This window comes from Pleurodeles waltl, chromosome 12 (genome assembly GCF_031143425.1).
Source record: "Pleurodeles waltl isolate 20211129_DDA chromosome 12, aPleWal1.hap1.20221129, whole genome shotgun sequence".
Lineage (NCBI taxonomy): Eukaryota > Metazoa > Chordata > Amphibia > Caudata > Salamandridae > Pleurodeles > Pleurodeles waltl.
In genome coordinates, this window is record NC_090451.1 from 548,575,358 (window position 1) to 548,598,546 (window position 23,189).

At 44.3% G+C, this 23,189-nt stretch overlaps 1 protein-coding gene across 1 annotated transcript in view; it reads left to right on the top strand.

Moving 5' to 3' along the window:
* LOC138268182 (anoctamin-10-like) overlaps window positions 1-22,661 on the top strand; it is a 309,854-nt gene extending 287,193 nt beyond the window's left edge. Inside the window, exon 13 of the mRNA XM_069217604.1 lies at window positions 20,319-22,661. Coding sequence (XP_069073705.1) covers window positions 20,319-20,354 — 36 coding nt within the window. The 3' untranslated portion in view covers window positions 20,355-22,661. The remainder of the gene's footprint in view (window positions 1-20,318) is intronic.
* Window positions 22,662-23,189: the final 528 nt, after the last annotated feature.

Here is a 23,189-nt window from a genome sequence, read left to right on the forward strand (position 1 = left end):
GAAAAGGAAGGACAAACGGTTGTTTTGACACATAGCTGCACAAGCGAGGGCTGGAAGTGTGAAAAACTATTTCGCTGGCATGTGTTGCTGCAAATACACATGCTTTGGATAAGTCTGCCATTTAGTATTGGGCTCGGAGTGTTACAAGTTGTTTTTCTTCGAAGAAATTTTTCGAGTCACAATATTGAGTGACACCTCCTTTTGGTAATACTGCGCAGGGGCATCGAGTCCTTTGTTAGATTGTTTTCTCTCCACTGTCGGGTTCGGACGTGTTTCCTCTTGCTCTGGTAGATCTTGGTTCAGGCCTTCTGAATGTATTCTATCTTTCTATAATACCGTCGGTATTGTTTTGGTCGCATTTTTCCACCCTTAAAAGGTGCCTAAGACTTCGGAACCTAAAGCTCCAAGTGGGAAAATTACTACTTCCACACAAGAAACCTCAGAAATACAGCCACTTCTAGAGGTTATGTACACTCAACAGCGCAAATTGCAAATACAAAAGGGCACAGGAAGGATAATTGCCTCTCCTCCAGTGACTATAAAAAGAAAATTATCCTTTCAGGAGACCCTAGATACTGGACGGCCACCCAAAAAGGTCTCAAAAGACAAACAGGGAGAAAAGACGGTGCAGCAGAAACAACCTTCACCACCATATTCTCCTCTTCTTCATCCCTCCACACCACCACCATCACCCACATACCAAATGCAGGCCTCTCCGCACACATCCTCAGCATCATCACACAGGGATAATTTCAGCGACGTTCAACTGGACACAGATCCATGGGATCTACATAACCCTGATCACATTACATTCAATGAACCAGATTCATACCCTGCTAGACCTTCTCCCCCAGAAGACACTACAGGATACAGCCAGGTCATAGCGAGAGCAGTTGCATACCATATTGTGCAGATGCACACTGATCCCATAGAGGATGATTTTCTCTTTAACACTCTCACATCCACTCATAAAGAGTATCAATGTCTCCCAATGCTACCTGGGATTCTCAGGCACTCAACATACATTTTTAAAGAACCAGTGAAGGCCAGGATTATCACTCCTAGAGTGGGTATAAAATATAAACCAGCTCCATCAGACCCAGTTTTCATAAGAGCTTATTTACCACCAGACTCCATAGCTGTTGGGGCAGCAAGAAAAAGGGCTAATAGACAGTCAACAGGGGATGCTGCTCCTCCAGGTAAGGAGAGCAAAAAGCGAGACGCTGTAGGCAAAAGGGTTGCCTCAAGCAGCAAACCACTGGAGATTAGCCATCTCCCAAGCTCTTTTATCTAGGTATGTCAGGGCCCACTGGGACGAGATGGACAAGTTGCTCCAATACCTTCCACCAGAGCACCAGAAGGGAGGGACTGCAGATAGTTACGGAGGGACAAGCAATCTCAAATAATGTCATTAGATGTGCTACAGATGCAGCTGACACTGCAGCTAGGGGCATAAATACCAGAATAGTTATTAGAAGACATGCATGGCTCAGATGTTTAGGCTTCAAGCCTGAAATTCAACAGCCAGTTTTAAACATGCCTTTTAACAAGGAGCATATGTTTGGGCCATTAGTGGACACACCCATAGAAAAGTTATAGAAATATTCGGAAACAGCTAAGGCAATGGGGTCATTATATACTACACCTGCTAGAAGAACCTTTTGCAGGCCACAGTGCAGAGGTGGCTTCAAGCAAGCAGCCCCAGATTCGGCATACACCTCCTAACAGAGACAAACCTTACAGTTCTATTCTAGAGGTTCCTTTCGAGGTATATACAGAGTGTCCAATAATAGAGGAAGATGCAAGTCATCCACTTCCAGAACTTCCTCCACTGCACCGAACAGTGACTCGCTCACCATCTCCACAGCACATATACCTCCTATGGGAGGAAGGCTGGTTAATTTCTATCCACAATGGCAAGACATCACTGCAGACCAATGCGTTCTGTCAATTATCCAATATGTTATTGTCTGGAACTCATTACCACTCCGCCAAACGTTGCCCATTGTTCACACAGACTTAATCAGGGTCATCTCAAATTACTGAAAGAGGAGCTGCAGCCACTACTACTCAAATGAGCCATAGAGCTAGTACCCATATCCCAACAAGGTTCAGGAGGATATTCATTATACTTCCTAATACCAAACAAAATGGCACATTAAGGCCAATTTTAGATCTCAGGCATCTCAATCTATACATTCTCTTAGAACACTTTCACATGGTCACCCTACAAGATGACATACCCTTACTGCAAAAAGGAGATTACATGACAGCATTACATCTCAAGGATGCATATTTCCACATTCCCATACATCCAGCACATTGCAAGTACCTAAGATTTGTCATTGCAGGAAAGCACTACCAATACAAAGTACTACCACTCGGAGTAACAACAGCACCAAGGGTGTTCACTAAATGTTTAGCTGTAGTTGCAAAATTCCTCAGAAGACAACACATTCATGTCTTCCCACACCTGGACGACTGGCTAATAAAAGCCAATACACGCCATGTATGTCAACAGCACACTCAGTACACAATAGATCTTCTTCACAAGTTGGGATTCACCATCAAATATCTCAAATCTTATCTTTATCTATTACAAATACAGCCATATTTGGGAGCAATTCTCCACACTCACTTGGGATTAGCATACCCATATCAAGTAAAGATTCAAGCATTTCAAGATCTTGTAGCTCAGCTGCATCACAATCACACTTTCACAGTGAAATTAGTGACAAAACTATTAGGAATGATGGCATGTTACAATGTTTAAGAGAAAACTATCTGTATATCAAGCTAGAGAAACGCACCTTCAGTGTTCAAAAAGGTAGATTTCCTGGGGTTTATTCTTTCCCCAGAGGATATAACCATGGATGAACAAAAAAACCAAGGCAGTAATCAACTGCCATCCCCCACATCAGTGAAGGAAATTAAAAGTTTCATTGGGTTTGCCAACTTCTACAGAAGGTTCATTAAATATTTTTCCCAAAAGGTTATTCCACTCATGCGATTGTTGAGAAAAGGAGTTCCATTCATCTGGTCAACAGAAGGTGAGGAATCCTTTCAGTCCTTGAAGAAGAGTTTTAAATCTGCCCCTATCCTGCTGCATGCAGACCCTTCAGAACCATTTTATCTGGAGACAGAGGCTTCTGATTTGGCAGTTGGGGGAATTTTATCACAGAGACACAAAGAGACAAGCTGTTGCCAGCTGAAGTAAATTATACAATCACTGAAAAGTAATTGTTAGCCATAAAATATGCATTCAAAGAATGGAGACACTACCTGCTTGGAGCTAAACACACAGTAAAAGTGTTTACCGACCACAGGAATTTACAATTTCTGAAATCTGCGATAACTCTTACTCCTAGACAACTTCGATGGTCACTCTATTTTGCAGATTGGAAACAAAAATGAATAAGCAGATGCCTTGTCAAGAATAAACACTCAAGGACAGAAGGAGCTTATTAAAGATAAAAAATTCATTCCGGAATCAAAGATAGTGGGAACAGTGTTTAGAGAGGCTTTGGATGAAAAAAATAAAAAGGCACTTACCTTAGAAGAGATGCAGAAGTGGGTTGATGAGAATCCCTCACGAGAATTTTTAAACCAATTGCAGTACCATGATGGAGTGTTGTATCTGCCCACTCCAGCGTTAAGAAAAAAGGCTCTGTATGATTGTCATGATAATCCTCTGGCAGATCACAAAGGAATTAAGAAAACTGAAGATTTGACTAAGACAATTTTTGTGGCCATGCATCAGAGAAGATATCAAGCATTACTGACTGTGGAATTTGTGCACAGGGAAATTCAACCAGACAAGCTCCGCAGGGGCTTTTACAAACATTACCAGTTCCCCCTCATCCTTGGCATACCGATACCATGGATCTAATTGTTGACTTACCCTCTAGTCAAAGGGTACAACACTCTCTTGGTCATGGTAGATGCCTTTTCAAAGATGGCCCATTCTGTTGCATTAAAGCACGTACCAATTGCTAAGGAGTTGGCTCAACTTTTCAATGTTCATATAGTCCCAGCCTATGGGGTACCTAAAATCATAATCTCTGACATGGGCTTTCAATTCCTGTCCCATTTTTTTTGAGTTTTCACCCTAGGATTAAATACACACACTAGATACTCCACTAGCTTGCACGCCTGGGACAAATGGGCAATCTGAGAGGGTTAATCAGAAGCTAGATCAGTACTTGAGGCTATTCCTTTTAGATCAAGAAGGGGACCTGCCAGATCTCCTTTGGGTGGCAGAGTTTGTGCATAACAATGCCAAGAACACTTCCACGGGCTACCCCGTTTTTCTTAAATCACGGTAGGCACCCGAATAGCACAGTCAGCACTAAAGAGATTTCTGTTTCTGCAGTTAAGGATTTGGTACAACATTAAAGACCATTCAGGAGTTAGCTACAGAGAATCTGGTGCAGTCTAAGAAACAATATAAGAAATTTGCTGTCAGAAAAAGAAGAGTTGAAAAGGAATATCAGGTATGAGATAGAGTTTGGTTAAGTACAAAACATTTGAGGCTAAAAGGGAATAAGAAGTTCAAACCCCGTTTCATAGGTCCTTACGTAGTTGAGAAGAAAATTAATCCAGTGACATACAGGCTTAGGTTGCCATCCCAATTCAAATCCATCCAGTATTTGATACATCTTTGCTGACGAAGACTTGGCCAGATTACCAAGAAATATCACCACCCAAACCCATACAAATTGAAGGAGGTGAAGAATTTGTGGTGAAAAGAATTCTAGATTCCAAGAAAGTTTGTTGAAACCTATACTATTTAATAGACTGAAAGGGTTACGGCCCTGAGGAAAGATCTTGGGAACCGCAAACTGAAGTCCATGCTCCAAGATTGGTTAAAGCCTTTCATCGTCAATGCCCCTACAAGCCTCGACTGGAAGAGCCGTCTTTGCTGAGGGGTACTGTAGGAAATCCTCGGTTTCTCCAGCTCCTACTCTCCAGGTTTTGGGGGTTCTTAGAAGTTGGCGACACTCACACAATGTGCAGACTTCATTATGGAAAGTTTCCTGGAAGCAGAGGGCTCTCAAAATGGCAGCCTCTGAGAGTCAAGGTTTCCGCTCTTGTGGAGAGCTGAGCAATGTGAAGTGCATGTGCAGCCTCTGAAGCTGCGCACTTCACTGAGGAGATTTTGAGAGACAGAAGCCTTTCCGGAGACTCGTGCCTTTGTTTTCCTGAGTCAGTTGTTGCAGTCACGCAAGTATTCTGAGAGAGAGAGAATGAATTCTTAAGAGTTCCGGTTTCAAGCCATAGAAACCTTTACTTAATAGAACATTCGTTTTAGTCATGAGAAAATAATAAAGAGCAGGGAAGACTATTTTCAAGAACATTTGTTTTCTGTCAAATTAAAAATAGTGAAGCGAAGTTGTTCCAAGAGCACTGGTTTAGCCCTGCGAAACCAGTACAAAACAGGAAGAACAGTTATTTCAAGAACACTCGCTTTCTGTCATATGCAAAAGGTGAAGAGCAGTAATTCCTAGACCATTCGTTTTAGTCAGGAGAAAACTGTAAAGAACAGGAAGAGCAGTTATTTCAAGAACATTCGTTTTAGTCATGAGAAAACTGTAAAGAACAGGAAGAACAGTTATTTCAAGAACATTCGTTTTAGTTATCAGAAAACTGTAAAGAACAGGAAGAGCAGTATTTTTAAAAACATTCGTTTTAGTCATGAGAAAACTGTGAAGAGCAGGAAGAGCAATTATTTCAAGAACATTCATTTTCTGTCATGTGAAAATTGTGAAGAACAGTATTTCTCCTACAATACTCATTTTCAATCAAATCCAGCGTGCTGAAGAAGAGGAAAATAATTTGAAAACAAGTTGTATAATCTCATCCCAAAAAAACTCCACAAGTAAAATTTCATTGCAATTTTTACCATTAATTGCAAACACAGAAGAGAAGCTAATGCCTCGCTACACTGGGGTAGGTCACACTAAAGGTTACATATGTAAAGAACTGATTACTCCTAGTTAAAAGAAATAGAGAAGGTAGGACTTAGTGAGATTATTAATGTTTTGCTTTATCTTACAGCTCGAGTAACAAAACAACTGAGTCCTTAAAAGAAACCGGCGACAAGATAGATGGGTGCAGAGTAGAGGACGAGGTACTCTCTTCTTTCATCCCCAACCCCTTTACTCTCTAAGAGTTTGTTTAGACTCCAGATAAGAATATAGTTGGGGACTGAGAACTTTAGAGAGGCTTTGGGTTCAAGGAGTCATTCTGCTCCTGTGAAGATTTGTAATAGATACCGTTCGTGACACCACCTCACAAATATTTGGGATTTTATTGACTGCCGGCTCTGGTTGCCATCTAATGACGCTACTATACAAGGCCATGCTTGCAGACACAGCTGTGTCACCCCTTGGGGCACGCATAGCGTGAGACTTAGAAACAGATACCCCTCTGGACGACGGGGAGTGGACATTAGTCAGTGATTTTACACATTCTGTTTCTTGTAATACCAGCTTTAAGCTGCTCCACTATAACTTTCTCCATAGTACTTACCTCACCCCTAAGAACATATATCGCACAGCCCCATCTCGCACTGATAACTGCCCTCACTGTAGAGTAAGTGGTGCTGACACCATGGGTCCAGGCTCTTTCCCTCATTTGATAGTTTGTATCTCAAAAATAGAACACCGAGGAAAGGAATTTATGTTTTCCTGAAATTGAATTTGTAGCCATGTTCATTGAATCCGAGAACAATGCGATCCACCCTGGCTAAATGTATGTTTAAGTTGTCATCCATTAGAAATATGCCATCAACAATGGACAGTGGTTCTTGGTCAATATCATGCAATATTGATGTTACTTTGGCAGCAAACAGTCTAGGACTGTTCCAATACCCTTGAAGGATTCGACAAAAGTGATGTTGAGAGCCTAACGAGGAAAAAGCATAGCAGCAGCTACAAAACTTTTACAGTAAAAACATAATAAACTATGTTTATTATGTTTTTACTGTAAAAGGGATGGGGCCACGGGCGTGACAGGTTTGGAGGGGGAGTGGGATTGCACAGCACTTCCCCTCAGTGTGCATTGATGTTTGGCAGGCCGTCTTGGGCCGGCTACACAAACATGCACATTAGGCTCTGTCCAACCTGGCACTGTGGTGCAGGCAGAGGCTCCCACTCTGCCTCGGAGCACCCTGGCTTGGCGCTCCATCCAATCTTAATGCTACTTTCCACTCCTACAGCAGCATGAAAGCAGCCTTAGGAGTGGACAGAGGGCAGGCAGGGAGCCTGTGCCTGCACTGCAAGACCAAGGTGCTCACCCCCAGCCTGGCGAAATGTGGTAATGTAGCGGGACCGGTGGAGGCCAAACTCCTAATTTGGTGGTATTCACTGCCTGCCCGTCGGCGGGGACACTGCCACAGTGGTCGTGGTGGTCTTCAGACCAACACAGTTGTCTTGAGGGCCTATGTCTGCCTCCAGATCCCTGTCATGTTGTCCGTCTCCTATGACTGGCAGCCTTTCACTAAGGTATCTGTCCCTGGTGGTAGGAGCTTTCCCTGCTTTGACACAAGAGCTGCTGGCCATTGTTGATAATAGTGTTTAAGTGGCCCAGACTCGATACAAGACGATTTCTTGTTCCTTCCTTTTGGAGGTCCTGATGACCCTGACAGGGATGGTGAGACTATGCAACATTATTTATCAATAGGCAAGGTCAGGAAAGTCCATTGATTTCAGCTGTGAAGCAAATGTTTGATAAATATAAGGCTCTTTTGCCCTTCTCTCTGCCTGAGCACTAGTTAATGTGGACTATATGCAACACTATGTAGTGGTTGTATCTCGCTGAAAGCGTGGATCTTGACCCCTAATATAAGCAATAGATAGGTGGACACATCTCTTGACAATACAATACAATAAGATTTGTTAAGCGCACAGCTGCTTCTGAGGAAGCGTCCCGTCGCTAGCAGTAATGGAGCACAGACATTAAACAAGCATTCAATGGACAACAGGCCTAAGCATTAAAAAGATATGCCTTCATACTTTTCCTGAAAGCTGATAAAGAAGATGCAAATTGAAGTGCAGTTGGAAGCGAGTTCCAAAGTTTTGCTGTTAGAAACACAGAAGATCTTCCACCTCTTTTAGTCTTGCGAACCCTCGGGGTATGCAGGGTTTTTAAGGCATTAGACCTCAAGGATCTGCTCTGGCAGTAGGCCTTGAGTTTCCGTAAGAAAAAATGGCCTTTCTGTTCCAGAGCTGTAAAGGCGAAAGTGAGGGCCTCAAATTTATTGTGTCTAGCAATAGGAAACTAGTGCAGCTGGCGTAAATAAGCAGAAACTAACAAGTGCGCCTGAACTTTAAGGATAAGACATGCAGCTGTGTTTTGTATGATCTGCAGATGGTGCAGCAGGTAGGACGGCAGACCCAGATAAAGACTATTAGCATAATCTAACTTTGAGGAGACCAAAGAATGCCCAATGTTCTTCTGTTCAGCTACTGGAACCAGATGCACCATCCTCTGAGGGATTTCTTGGTTGCAAAGCAGCTAACAGAAACCACTTTGAGCTGTGGTTCAAAAGATAAGGCGGTTTCAGATTTGAAGCCTAGATTTCTCTTGCAGGAAGATGGGACAAGCTCCGAAGACCTCCAGTTGAACGAGTCAGGGTACTGAATAGTGCCAAAAAAGAGGATTTCTGTTCAATCGGAATTCAATTTCAGGCAGCTATCATTCATCCAATTGACTTCAGGCAGGGCTTAAAAGAAATGAAAGTGTCTGTCATATTGTCTGAGAAGGATAAGAGGAGCTGAGTGTCATCAGCATATGAAATCACCTTCATTCCACAAGTTTTGCCAAGGGTTCCAAGGAGACATTAAAAAAGGTAGGTCTCAAGGCGGACCCCTGGGTTACCCCACAAACAAGAGGCCTCGTGGAGGAAGTAAAAGGAGAGAGAAATACTGCTTGAGGAGACCTGTCTTCAAGATGACATTTAATCTAGGCCCATGCCTGTCCTTGAACACCAGTATTCTTCAGGCTGTTAAGTAAGATGGGGTGAGAAACCATATTAAATGCTGGCAACATGTCCAAAATGACTACCATTGCTGCAGCATCCTGATTAAGATTCGCTTTTATAAAATCAGAAACCTTCAGCAAGGCAGACTCAGTGCTGTACCCTGGTCGAAAGCCAAATTGTGTATCATGGAGGAGAGAATGTGATTCCAGGAAAAGGGTAAGTTGTCTATTAACCACCTTCTCCATCATTTTAGCAACTGCAGGTGTAAGTGAAATTGGTTTGAAGTTGCTATTCACCTTGGGGTCAGCATTATTTTTTTAGCAAGAGTAACAAGAGGGGCTATTTCCAGCTGACAACAGCTTAGAGTCCTCCAAGACGATATTGTCAAACTCACACAAAAATGGACCAAAAGCACAGGTTTTTCCTGTGGCCAATGAAGGCACACCCTGCTTGGGGAACTTATAAGAAATTGTATTGATTTTGTTAAAAAAAAAAGTCAGCAAGCTCCTTGCATAGATGAACTTAAGGGAGGAGATGATTTTGAATAGCCTTGGGTGATAAACAAGGAGTTAACAATCCCAAAATGTTCTTGAGGTTTGTTTGAGGCAGCATCAATGGCAAAGGAGATAAACTCCTTGTAAGCCTTATGAGAGGATCTACGGAAAGTTATCAGGGTTTTTTTGTACACCAGTTTTTCTGATTTATCATAGGAATTTCACCATCTACATTCAAGCTGATTACAGTGTGCCTTCTCCTCTCTTAAGGCATGTGAAAACCAGGATGCAGACGGCCTAGTTTACTTCTGAGATATCATTTTCAATGAGGCAATAAGATCTAAAGCCGCGGACAACCAATTGTCCACATGTTTGAAATCTGAATCAACAGGGCCTGAGAGTACTAAAGGAGTCGATTGAGGAGCCTCCGAGAAAAGTGGCTTCGAAATTTGGCGCCAATGTCTATAGAATTTCTGAAATGAGGCCTGAAGAATTTCGGGCTGGTTAGTAACAATCTTAAACAGAAGCAAAAAGTGGTCATACCAAATGGGCTTCCAGGCTGAACTCATAAGAACCTCCAGAGCATTAGAGAAAATAAAGTCCAAAGTATGACCAGCCCTGTGGGTGGGTCTATTTACATGTTGCTCCAAATTAAAACCTTCTAACATGCTCACAAACTGCTTGGCTACGGAGCAGCTAAAGTCATCTATGAGTAAAGTAAAATCTCCCAGCCCTGGGAAGTTTGTACGAAGAATGGACAATTGGCCAACCAAATCCATAAGTAAACCAAGGAACCCATTGGAGGAGTTAGGGAGTCTATAAATTAAAACTCCTGATATTGTAAAAGACAGATCCAACGTAGTAGAAAAGGAGAGGCCTTTGAAGAACCCAATATTCAAAACTGTTGCTGTTGTACATTAAAAAGAGTCTTGATGCTCTACTGGCACACCTCCACCCCTTTTATCCAGCCTATCAATATGTTGAATACAGAACCCAGATGGAATGGCTAGAGCTATGTCTGGTAAGGAGGAGTCCGTGAGCCATGTTTCCGAAAGAAATAAGAGATCAAACTTTTTCTCATCAGGCAGATCATGAATATCAAATGCATGTTTAGGAATAGATCTGCAATTTAGCAGACCTGCTGAAAACATTACGCCCTGTAGTGCTGAAGACAGTACAGCCTTCCTGAGTAAGAGCAGTGCAGTCTCACCCTGTGTAGTGCAGTCTGAGGCAATCACGGCAAAGCCATAGACCAAGCACTTAAGAAAAACATCTCTACTAAATTCCTCCCCGAGATTACATTTATGACCACATAAGGGGAAATCAAGCAACCTTTTAATACATAGCAATTTGTCTCTTGAACATACCTGAGTTGCTGGTGGTCCGCTAGGCAAACCAGTAGCATGGCTGGCGCTGGACATGGCCAGGAGAGGATGGGCTTGACTCTTGCGTTCCCTCTGTGCACATCCACATCATTGCAAGGCTTAAATGTACTGTAAAAAGCTAGATTCCAACCTGTAGAGCGCATCGAACTAAAATGGCCCTCTGTAGGGGAATTAGGAGGAATCATGAAGTGGCAAAGATATGAGGTAAAAACACATAAAACAAAATCACTTGTTTTAAAAAGCCCCTTGATTAAAATGCAGCATAAAATTAGTAGCTGTCCACACCCTTGTAACCCACCAACAACAGAGTAAAATTGAGCCAAACGTCAGTGTCAGCAGTCCAAGCCGACACTGATTTTTGACCTTTGCATTGTTTAATCTTTCTGTTGTATTTATTCTGCATGCTTTGAAGCTGGATTGTTTATCTTAGTTTGAGCAGTTGCATGGGTAGCAGCCTGGCACTCTGATGCCATGGAAAATGAAGGCTATCTAACAGGAGAGCATAATATTGGACCCTCAATATTGGCAGACTGTGCTGTAATAACAGGACGCATATCTTCACATTCCAGTTCTTAATGATTACTTGAATAATTTCAGAATACTGTTGGCAGTCAGCATTTTTCAGTGTTTTGAGCTTCCCTCTGGCCTCAAGACAAATATGAAGGTCTTAATGAGGAATTTATGGCCCTGTTGATGAGTCTGCATGATGAGAGGAGATTGATATGCGATATAGGTATATGTTGGTGCTCCATGACTGGGTAGGTTGAGCTGACTGAAGTCAAACTCTGATAAACATTGATTCTGGTGAAAGGTTGCTGGGCCAACCTGTGGTTCTCTCCTTTTCTACTAAGTATATGCTCTAGTTAAGGTCAACAAAACGTTAGGGCTCAAGACTGATGAGGGACTGCAGGTCGACTTTCAAGTCAATGCAAAAATGGCTCTTCTACCTTCTGAAGGCTTTGCTCCATTATCCGTAATCTGACCCTGGAAAGGTACACTATAGCCCTCATTAAATCATTGGAAGGCAAATGCCACCTACCACCACGGCGACGGCCGCCAACATACCGTCGCCGTGGCTACCAACCATCCATCAAAATATGACCGTACCCGGAATTCCGCCAGAAGGCTGACGGAATTCTGGGTACGGTCATAGCGGCAGACGGCGGTAAAGTGGCGCTGCTGCCAGCAGCAGCGCCACGCCAGTATAATGCCACCGACCGTATCATAAGCCATGATACGGCCTGGCGGGGTTCTGCTGGCAGACGCTGCTGCTGGCAGCAGCGCCGCGTCCCGTCTCCTGCCCGATGATTCCCTGCTAGCAGGTAAGTCGGATTCTCCAACAGGTGAGGGAGGTGGGGGTGTTGTGTGTGTGTGTGTGTGTGTGACTGTTTTTCTATGCGTGCATGCGGGTGTGAGGCGTGTGGAATATGTGTGTTCATGAATGGTTGTGAGTGTACCTGTATGTTGTGTCGAGACAATGCGTGTGTGACAGAAGGTATGTTAGTGAGTGTTGGTGTGTGTGTGTATGAATGTATGTGTGCGTGGGTGAACGTGGGTATGCGTGTGTGTATGAGTGTGTATCTCTGTGCATGTAGGTGTGTGTATGTCAGGGGTCGGGAGTGGGAGGGTGGTTGAGGACTCTGGGGAGGGGCGCAGGGGAGACCCCTATCAGTGCCAGGGAAGGAATTCCTGGCACTGATAGTGCCTACAGCCATGGTTTTCGTGGCGGTACAAAAGCCACGGAAACCATGGCAGTGGGCGGGGTCATATTGCCGTGGGTGGCCTAGTGACGGCCGTCGGGCTGGAGACTGTAGTTACTGCTGTGGTGGTCCGTGTGTTACATTGGCGGTTTGGCTTAAGCCAAACCGCCAATGTCATAATATGGCGTACAGCCTGTTGGTGGTACTACCGCCACTATTACACTGACCGCCGGGGTCGTGATGACCCCCTATGTCTTTCTGTAAACATAAAAGATGTGCCTGTTTAGAAGATCTGGGTGCTAACATGTTAGTTCAGGCACTTCTTCCTAACACAGAGACTTTTTGGTTGGTTGGCAAGAAGCCTTTAACAATAACTTTTGTTTGACTTTTATTTCACAGATTGGCTGTGACTAAAGTGATGTAATATATGGTATGGTTGTGTCACCTCACTGTGTAATACACTCACAATATCAACTTGTGTACAGTTAAGCTCATTTGTAAAACCTTTATTTCAAACCTGGCTAGCTGTAGCTTCAAGCAGTCAGGCTTAAACACAGGGAAAATGAGTAAAGCAGTTAGAAGTACCAAAACAACCAAATAAGAAAAGGACACAACAGAAAAGAAATCCAACACCAGTTTATAAAAATAGATCTTATTTTTATTATTTTTTAGACACCAAAATGAGCAAATGCCACTGATGAGTTCCGTAGATACATATTTTTAAGTAAAGCGTAAATCACTGCTGTTTCGTTGGCAACCACTGCGGTTAGCGGAAACTTTGGATACTTTGTGAAACTTTTATAAAGTCATGTGTGGGTACTCTGGCCCATTTTGAGCGACCTGCTCTGGCAGTGAGCTGGTCAAGGGGTCCAAAAGGATTTGTAGGACATTTACTTTGTCACGCAAGCAGTCTCAAATCCATTTCCAAGCTCTATGGGTGTACTGACATAGACATCAATGGTGTGGTCCTGTTGTAAGAGATAAAAGTTGCTAAAACTGCTGTGGGGTGCAGAGGATGCTGTGTGGTCCACAGGGGGCTTTCCGGTGCTGCTCCTCAGTCCACAGTCTTGGTTGTGTGACTTTGACCACAGGGTTCTATGTCCCTCGATGACCTAATGAGTTCAGGACTACTGGTCTCTGGTCAGAATGAAACCAGCAGTTCTATTTGATAAAAGCTAATGTCCTACTCGGATGACGCTCCTGGGTTTGGCAGACTCAGATGCAACGTTTGGTTGTCGGGGCTCAGTCTCCCAGGCTGTACGTCGGTCATCAGTGATGTTCAAGTGATTGTGGCTACTGACTAGCAAGGGCGGGCTTCTTCAGCTTTTGTGACACTGTAACTGTAACAGGAAGTGGGTGCCAGGGGTCAACTTTTTACTAATCAGTGCACCACAGGCACAGCCCCCTCTTTACTAGCCCAGGAGAAATAAGTGCAATCTTTCTTTGGTGCAGCCTCTTTTTGCGATGTCCAGGGAACAGCAGGCCAGCCCTTTTTCTGTCCTCTCTCCAGAACAGAACTTTATCTGAGTTCTGGGTGCCACAGTGCCATATTTATGCACAGCAAGTGCTCTTGGGAGATTCAGCTGTTACTAGCTAATGGGCTACAAGGTCCACTCCTACCTGATGATGTATGGCAACTAGTTATTCCCGAATGCAATATTCTGCCCACTCCCTAGATGGCAGAATCCCTCTCTGTATTTGGAGCTTGGTAACCCTCCCTAGAGATGTGGCCAACTGAGGGCTATACGCCCATGCGAAAATTGGTTTGGCAAGTGTTTTCACCTCACTGTCCTCAAAGCCAACCCATCTACCAGAACAAAAGAGCAGCCCTTCTCATGTGTGTCCACCATTTGCTCTTCAAAGGTGGCTTACCCTTTGAAGCTCGCCCTTTGGGCTTACGCCCTGTGTGGCTTCTTGTCAGGAAGAGGTGGCCTCTATTGTTTCTTTTCCTGGTAGTCCTTCACATTTCTTCCCAGGGTGGTGGAAAGCTCTCTTTGTGGTCAGCATCTGCAAATGGCCTCTGCAAAACATGGGCAACAAGAGTGTCAACTTTCTAAAAGTTGCTTTTACACACGTTGCATTAAATTTGACTATGGAATCAAGTTGTTTTTTGTAAATATATTTAATTATTAGCAGTTTGTAGCATATTACATGAACAGTGCAGTATCATTATGAAGAAAAAAAGAAATAGGAAAAAATGAAAGAAAATTCCTCAAGGTATTGAGAGTGTACATATAACTCCGTCATGTACCTGTTCCCGTAGCAACACAAGGCAGTGCATAACAAGTAGAGCACTATCAGTCACAAAAATAATCAATAATATCTGCCACAAACTAATAAGAGAATAACTTATACAGCTCTAATAAAGAGCTCGTAAAAAGGAGCTCGCTCAGCTGAGTTGTCAGCATGCAACCTTGTACTTGCGAATGACCCACACACTGACCTATCAGACTAGCCCCTCTGGCACTGCCTGATTGCCTAAGGCCAGTCCTCTGACCCCAAAGTTAGGACTTTGTCATTAGTTTAAATGGCAAAGTTTAGTTAGCAGTTTAAAAACTGATTTACCAGTCTGCAGTGGCAGGCTTAAGACATGTTTTACTTAGTCACACTCAGGGTGGCACAATAAGTGCTGCAGCCTCTGAGAGGCACTTTAACTTATAGGCCCTAGGTACCCCTGATACCATATACTAGGGAGTTATAAGTAATTTACCTTATGTCAATTCGTTATTAACCAGCCAGACAAACCCTTTTGGGGCAGAGCACTGGCACTGAGGTCTGGTTAGCAGGCCTTTGTGCACTCTAAGAGTCAAACACCCAGCAGCATCAGTCGAAAGAGGCATTTCCTTACTCTGGATGATTCATGCTCCATTTGTCAGCTGGTTGTTCAGGAACGTGGTATGTTTGTACAGTTCATCAGGACCATGGTTAATTGGAGAATGAGAGAAAGTTTGTTAAGCTAAATAATTTTGATTTTAGGAAGGTTTGTAATCTAGTGATTTGCTGTTTTAACACCTGAACGTTCAAATATTTATTATGTTGCTTTGGTGAGAGTGCTGTTTCCTTTATTAACAGACCTTCTTATAAAAGTAATTTCCTTCAGGAACATCATTATGTCATCTACGTAGGTTTTTGTGTTGTGTTCGCAGATCTACCAGGTAAAGCTATGATGAGTAGAACATCTGTGTTTAAGACACGCAGGCACACTTAATATTGTTGTTGTCTTTTATTCTGCAGCTGTTATTAGTGTGGTTAGTATTGCTCGTCATTTGTTGTCTCTTCAAGACAGTGACTGACGCAGTCCTTTAGAGGTAACTGTTTCAATAGCAGTTGTGGCAAGTGCCACAGGTGGTTTGTATGTGAAAAGAGTCATAGAATATGGTGCTTCTATGAAAGCATTTACCATTACTATGTACTATGGTTTTAAAGGTTTTGTAAGTGAAGCTTCCTGTGCCCATGATGGGCCCAATTTGTGTGAGGGAAGTATACACTGGTGTCTGTATGAGAGAGTGTGTGTGGGGGCATGTATAAACCCACGCTGTGAGGACCAGATTGGTCCTCATAGTTTGGGTAAACTGGGTTGGGCCCAGACAAACACTATCCTTGTGAGGGCCAGTGCATTTTGGGGACTGGTCCCTGTAGTGTGTTTAGGTAGTTTTGAGTGAGTGCATCAAATAACTAAAAGTGAATTTATATTTGCCTCAGTCCACTTTATAACCTTCTATAATATCAAAGCTCATGTGGGGATTGAATAATAAATACACGCTTCATTGCGGTCAATGGCTGGTCCTCATAATTATACGTATGTCATGTGTGTGTTTATTGGGGGGTGGCAATGATAGCCCATGCTGTGAGGATCGGCTTGCGGTCCTCATAGCGTGGGTAAACACTGTTGGGTCCAGACAAACACTATCCTTGTGAGGACTGGTGCATTAGAAGGATCGCTCCCCGTAGTCTGTTAGGTAGTTTTGAGCAAGTGTATCAAAAAAAGTGCAGTTATATTTTTCTTGGTCTGCTTTATAACCTCCCTGTAGGAAGGTAGCCTCTTTCTAGCCTTGTTACCCCCACTTTTGGCCTGTTTGTGAGTATATGTCAGGGCGTTTTTACTGTCTCACTGGGATCCTGCTAGCCAGGGCCCAGTGCTCATAGTGAAAACCCTATGTTGTCAGTATATTTGATATGTGTCATTGCTAGCCAGGACCCCAGTGCTCATAAGTTTGTGGCCTGTATGTGTTCCCTGTGTGGTGCAGGCTAGTGACTAACTTTACCAATTCTGATTGGCACACTGGAACACCCTTATAATTCTCTAGTATATGGTACCTAGGTACCCTGGGTATTGGGGTTCCAGGAGATCCCTATGGGCTGCAGCATTTCTTTTGCCACCCATAAGGAGCTCAGACAATTCTTACAAAGGACTGCCACTGCAGCCTGAGTGAAATAACGTCCACGTTATTTCACAGCCATTTTCACTGCACATAAGTAACTTATAAGTCACCTATATGTCTAACCCTCACTTGGTGAAGGTTAGGTGCCAAGGTACTTAGTGTGTGGGCACCCTGGCACTAGCCAAGGTGCCCCCACATTGTTCAGGGTAAATTCCCCAGACTTTGTGAGTGCAGGGACACCATTACACGCGTGCACTACATATAGATCACTACTTATATGTAGCGTCACAATGGTAACTCCAAACATGGCCATGTAACATGTCTAGGATCATGGAATTGTCACCCCAATACGATTCTGGTATTGGGGTGACGATTCTGGTATTGGGGTGACAATTCCATGCATCCCCGGGCTTCTAGCACAGAACCTGGGTACTGCCAAACTGCCTTTCCAGGGTCTCCACTGCAGCTGCTGCCAACCCCTTAGACAGGTTTCTGCCCCCCTGGGGTCTGGGTAGCCCAGTCCCAGGAAGGCAGAACAAAGGATTTCCTCTGAGAGAGGGTGTTACACCCTCTCCCTTTGGAAAAAGGTGTGAAGGGCTGGGGAGGAGTAGCCTCCCCCAGTCTCTGGAAATGCTTTGATGGGCACAGATGGTGCCCATCTCTGCATAAGCCAGTCTACACCGGTTCAGGGATCCCCCAGCCCTGCTCTGGCGCAAAACTGGATGAAGGAAAGGGGAGTGACCACTCCCCTGCACCTCCCAGGGGAGGTGCCCAGAGCTCCTCCAGTGTGTCCCAGGCCTCTGCCATCTTGGATTCAGGGGTGTTGGGGCACAATGGACAGCTCTGAGTGGCCAGTGCCAGCAGGTGACGTCAGAGACTCCTCCTGATAGATGCTCACCTCTTTCAGTAGCCAGGCCTCCTTTCCCAGTAGCCAAACCTCCTTTTTTGGCTATTTAGGGTCTCTCCTCTGGGCTGTTCCTCGGATAACGAATGCAAGAGCTCACCAGAGTTCCTCTGCACTTCCCTCTTCGACTTCTGCCAAGGGTCGACCGCTGACTGCTCCAGTACGCCTTCAAAACTGCAACAAAGTAGCAAGACGACTAACAGCAACATTGTAGCACCTCATCCTGCCTGCTTTCTCGACTTTTTCCTGGTGGTGCATGCTCTGAGGGCTGTCTGCCTTCATCCTGCACTGGAAGCCAAGAAGTGGCTCGACGGAATCTTCCCCCTGCCAACGCAGGCACCAAACCTCTGCATCACCGGTCCTCTGGGTCCCCTCTAATCCTGACAGGCGTGGTCCCTGGAACACAGGAGCTGGGTCCAAGTGTCTTCGACAGTCCAGTGGCCCTTCTGTCCAAATTTGGTGGAGGTAAGTCCTTGCCTCTCACGCCAGACAGTAATTCTGTGTACTGCGTGAGCTGCAGCTGTTCGGGCGTTTGTGCTCTTCTGCAAGACTTCCTTCGTGCTCAGCCTAGCCCAGGTCCACAGCACTCTGTCCTGCATTGCCCAACTCGCTGAGTTGGACTCCGACGTCATGGGACCGCCTTTGTTGCTCGGAGTTGACTGTCATCCTCAGATATTCTAAGTGCCTGTTCAGGTACTTCTGCAGTGCTGCCTGCTTCTGCGGGGGCGCTCTGAGCTGCTGAGCACCCCCTCTGTCTCCTCCTCCAAGGGGCGACATCCTGGTCCTCCATGGGCCCCAGCAGCACCCAAAATCCTCAACCGCGACTCTTGCAGCTAGCAAGGCTTGTTTGCTGTATTTCTGCGTGGAGACACTTCTGCAACCTCCAGCACCCCGTGGGACATCTTCTCACCAAAGGGGAAGTTCCTGGCACCATCGGTTGTTGCAGAATCTTCGGCTTCTTCCACCCGGTGGCAGCCCTTTTGCACCTTCATCTGGGGTTTTGTGGGCTCCTGCCCCCCGGACACTTGCCTGACTCTTGGACTTGGTCCCCTTCTTTTACAGGTCCTCAGGTCCAGGAATCCGTTTTCAGTGCTTTGGTAGCAGCTGTGGTTCTTGTAGAATCCCCTATCACGACTAAACTGTCTTTCTGGGGTAGTAGGGTAACTATACTCCTACTTTTCAGGGTCTTGGGGTGGGGTATTTTGGACACCCTTACTGTTTTCTCACAGTCCCAGCGACCTTCTACAACCTCCCATAGGCCTGGGGTCCATTTGTGATTCGCATTCCACTTTTGGAGTATATGGTTTGTGTTGCCCCTAGGCCTATGTCTACCTATTGCATCCTATTGTGATTCTACATTGTTTGCACTACTTTTCTTACTGTTACTTATCTGTTTTGGGTTTTTGTACATATAATTTGTGTATATTACTTACCTCCTAAGTGAGGGTATCCTCTGAGATACTTTTGGCATATTGTCACTAAAATAAAGTACCTTTATTTTTAGTAACTCTGAGTATTGTGTTTTCGTATGATATTGTGCTATATGATATAAGTGGAATAGTAGGAGCTTTGCATGCCTCCTAGTTCAGCCTAAGCTGCTTTGCCATAGCTACCTCTATCAGCCTAAGCTGCTAGAAACACCTCTATTCTACTAGTAAGGGATAACTGGTCCTGGCCCAAGGTGTAAGAACACAAGGTACCCAGTATAAGCCAGGCCAGCCTCCTACACTCCCCCACTATCAAAGTGCCTGTGGAGTTAGAATAGTAAATACACACTTCATTACGGTCAATTGCCGGTCCTCATAATTATAGGTATGTAATGTGGGGGGGGGAGGATGTGTGTGTGTGAGCGAGAGAGAGAGAGACAGAGAGATAAAATGTGAGAGAAATCCATTCCAGTTGAGCATCTCATGGAGAGCTGAGGGGCATCTTGGTGATCTTTGTGACATATGTCCTGTGGTCCACCGCAACCAGATAATACTGCAAGCTCACTGAATGCCAAATACATCATAATAAGTGGTTACTCTTAGGGGCGGTTAAGACAAGAAGTCAAGGCTTGCTTCTGAAGGATTATGTGGTATAAAACACAAATACAAGAAATTGGCAAATGGCACATAGTATAATGTGATGGCAATGTTATACTTTTGATAACAAGTATCAACTTATAATTTACATAATGTGATGGCAATGTTATACTTTTGATAACAAGTATAAACTTATAATATACAGTTAGGTGTTGAACAGCTCAGTAAGTAAGGATCAACACTAATAGGACAATCTTCTTCCTACTACACCAGTTGTAAGCATATGTGTGCTTCAATCAAATAAAAGTGCTGCTTCTTCTGAGACCTCTGAAGAGCCTTCTAAACCAACAGTGAACTGTTGAAATATCTTGTGAGCTTTGCCACAGGTAGATTGAAAAAGCATGTTTATAAAATTAAACGTTTATTTGGTTTCTCTTTAAATCTAGGAGATCACACAGGCCCTAGCTACCTCGGAAGGATGAGTGAACGAGCAGAGAACATGCAGTACTCCAAGCTTGTCTGGCCTCTGATCTCTGGAAATATGAAGAAAATATTGAAAAACCTGGATCTTGGCACTTTGCTGGGATTCCCCCAGGATGACTGGACTATTATGTTATTTCATGTTATATTATGGTGATTGGTAAAAGTACACTATTACCTGGGAGAGTTTCCTGGTGCTGTGCAGGTGTGAGTATGCCAACCTAGGGTCTAGATAGACTACTTGAAAAGTCATGTCTTCAGCTTCTTGGGCAATTCAAGATGTGAGGAGGAGGCTTCGATATGTAGTAGCAGGTCCACTTTTTGAGCAATGTAAAATAGGGCTAAACTGCCCAATTCAGGCCCATATTAATACTTTTTTAGCGCAGCATTTGCGCCACTTTTTGATGCAAAAACGGCGCAAACTTACACAATACAATTGTATTTTGCAAGTTTGCGCTGTTTTTGCGTCAGAAAATTACGCAAATGTGGCGCTAATAAAGTATAAATATGGGCCTCAGTTCTTTGTATGCATGGGATGTGTGCAAGTAGGAGTCCTGATGAGTGGAGGTGTCTGTAAGGTTTGTGAAAGTATAAGAGATTGTTGTGGTATGCTTGACCAGAGTAATATAGTGACTTGAAAGTGTGGGTGAGAAGTTTGACTTGTTCTGTTTGTGTATGGGTAACCAGTGTAGCTCTCTGAGGTTAGGTACAATTTGTTGATGGTGTGGGAGGTTGAGAGCTATTTTTCCACCTGACTTATGGATGGTCTGCAACCTCCTGATAAGTTGGTTGTTGATCGGAGCGTAGAGGGCTTTCCGTTAGTCCAGCTTGTTTGTATCTGCATCATGGGTGATGTTTTTCCAGGTGTTGGTTAGTTGGCTTTTGGAGATGTCAGTTCTCAGGGAGTGGAAGCATGAGCAAGTGACAGCATTGACTTGAGCGGTCGTGTTGAGTTTGCCATTGATAACGATCCAGAGATTCTTGACATTGGGGGTGGTGTGGGGGTGGGGGTGGGGTGGTGCGGGGGTTTGATTCTAGCTGTCGGCCACCAGGTGGAGTCTACGGAGATTGGCTCTTTCTGAACAATACGGCTGTGGTTTGCACTGGCCACAACAGGGCTATTTCTAGAAGATGAGGGCTCCGGGTATGTGTTTTTATTGCGTTTTAAAGATGTAAATTGGGTCAGGGATGGCAGAGGTTTACTGATAGTCTAGTCGCTCACGAGCTGAGAGGAGCTTGTCAAATGCTAAAGGTTTCTTACACTGGAACTTTCCCTGCCTCCTCCCCAGCGCGATCATCATTTCTGAACCCACAGCTGACTGCAAAATTACGCTTTTAATAATGATTTATAGTGCTCACCACCAATTGACGTATCTCATGGGTATTAAATAGCAGCACTCATTTGTAGTACAAAGCAAGGTTATTCGCAGAATATCGGAGCATGCAACTAAGAAACTGAGCTGTCCTACACGCTGGAGTATGCTGGGAATGTTATTTCCATAGGGAGCAGCAGTGTCCGCGACCAGTCCTGCATGCTGAAACTTGTGTCCGAAGACCGCAAATGTTCCCAAGTCATCATTACCGCAATTGCCACAAGACCAAAAGAAACCAAAAGCTGCTTCACCCACTTCTACCACTGGAGGGCACACCATGACCGATAGTCCAGATATGTGTCTAAGACTTGATAGATATTTTGCGTTGTTGAATTGTACGGATTTCCACTCATGCCAACAATTTAAAACCGGAAAGTGGGAGATTTGTGTGTGTTTTCTAGTATTTTTGCATTCGTTTTTATTAACATTCTAAGTAAGAGAGCAATGCTTTTTAAGTTCAGTAACCCCATGAAAGTTTGTCTGTCTGGGCTCAAACAATGTTTTGGATGAAAAACACGTGCCTCGATGAGGTTTTCTTTAATTTAAATTAACTCTGCCATTAAGATACTTTAGCGAAGGTAATTCGACTGGTGGATTATAATCCTGTAGGGAAAGGTTTAGCTCTACTTCCACAAACTGGATGATTTGTCATTATCACCCAATGTTAAAGAGGACCCTCAGTCTGAAAAACTGCTGAAGCCCTGGCCAGCGCCCCCAGGTCTGAACCCCTTTGAACGTGTTCTTTTCTATTTTCTTCTTTGTTGTCTTTGGAGTAGAGGTGAAAGCGGGTCATTGAGAAAGTAATGTCTGTGCTGCTGCAGAGGGGAGAACCCGTTTGTAGTATTTCATATTCATACACCTGTATTACATGATCAGTCTTAATCAAATATATGCCAATGTTTATGTATGTGAAAGGAATGAAATCTATTCTTGTTAGTGACTTGTTCTCTGTATTTATTCACATGGGGGCCATATTTATACTTTTTGACGCAAAACTGCGCTAACGCAGTTATGCGTCAAAAAAATTCGCGCCGGCTAACGCCATTCTGAAGCACCATGCGGGCGCCGTATTTATTCAATGACGTTAGCCGGCGTTAGCCGCCGGTACTGCCTGGTGTGCGTGAAAAAAAACGACGTACACCAGGCAGCGCCGGCGTAGGGGGAAAATGGAGTATGGGCGTCCAAAAATGGTGCAAGTCAGGCTGAGGCAAAAAAATCGCCTCAACCCGATTTGCGCCATTTTTTTACGACGCCCAACCCCCATTGAAATGACTCCTGTCTTAGCAAAGACAGGAGTCATGCCCCCTTGCCCAATGGCCATGCCCAGGGGACTTATGTCTCCTGGGCATGGTCATTGGGCACAGTGGCATGTAGGGGGGCACAAATCAGGCCACAAAAAAAATAAAAATAAAATACTTACCTGAACTTACCTTAATGTCCCTGGGGTGGGTCCCTCCATCCTTG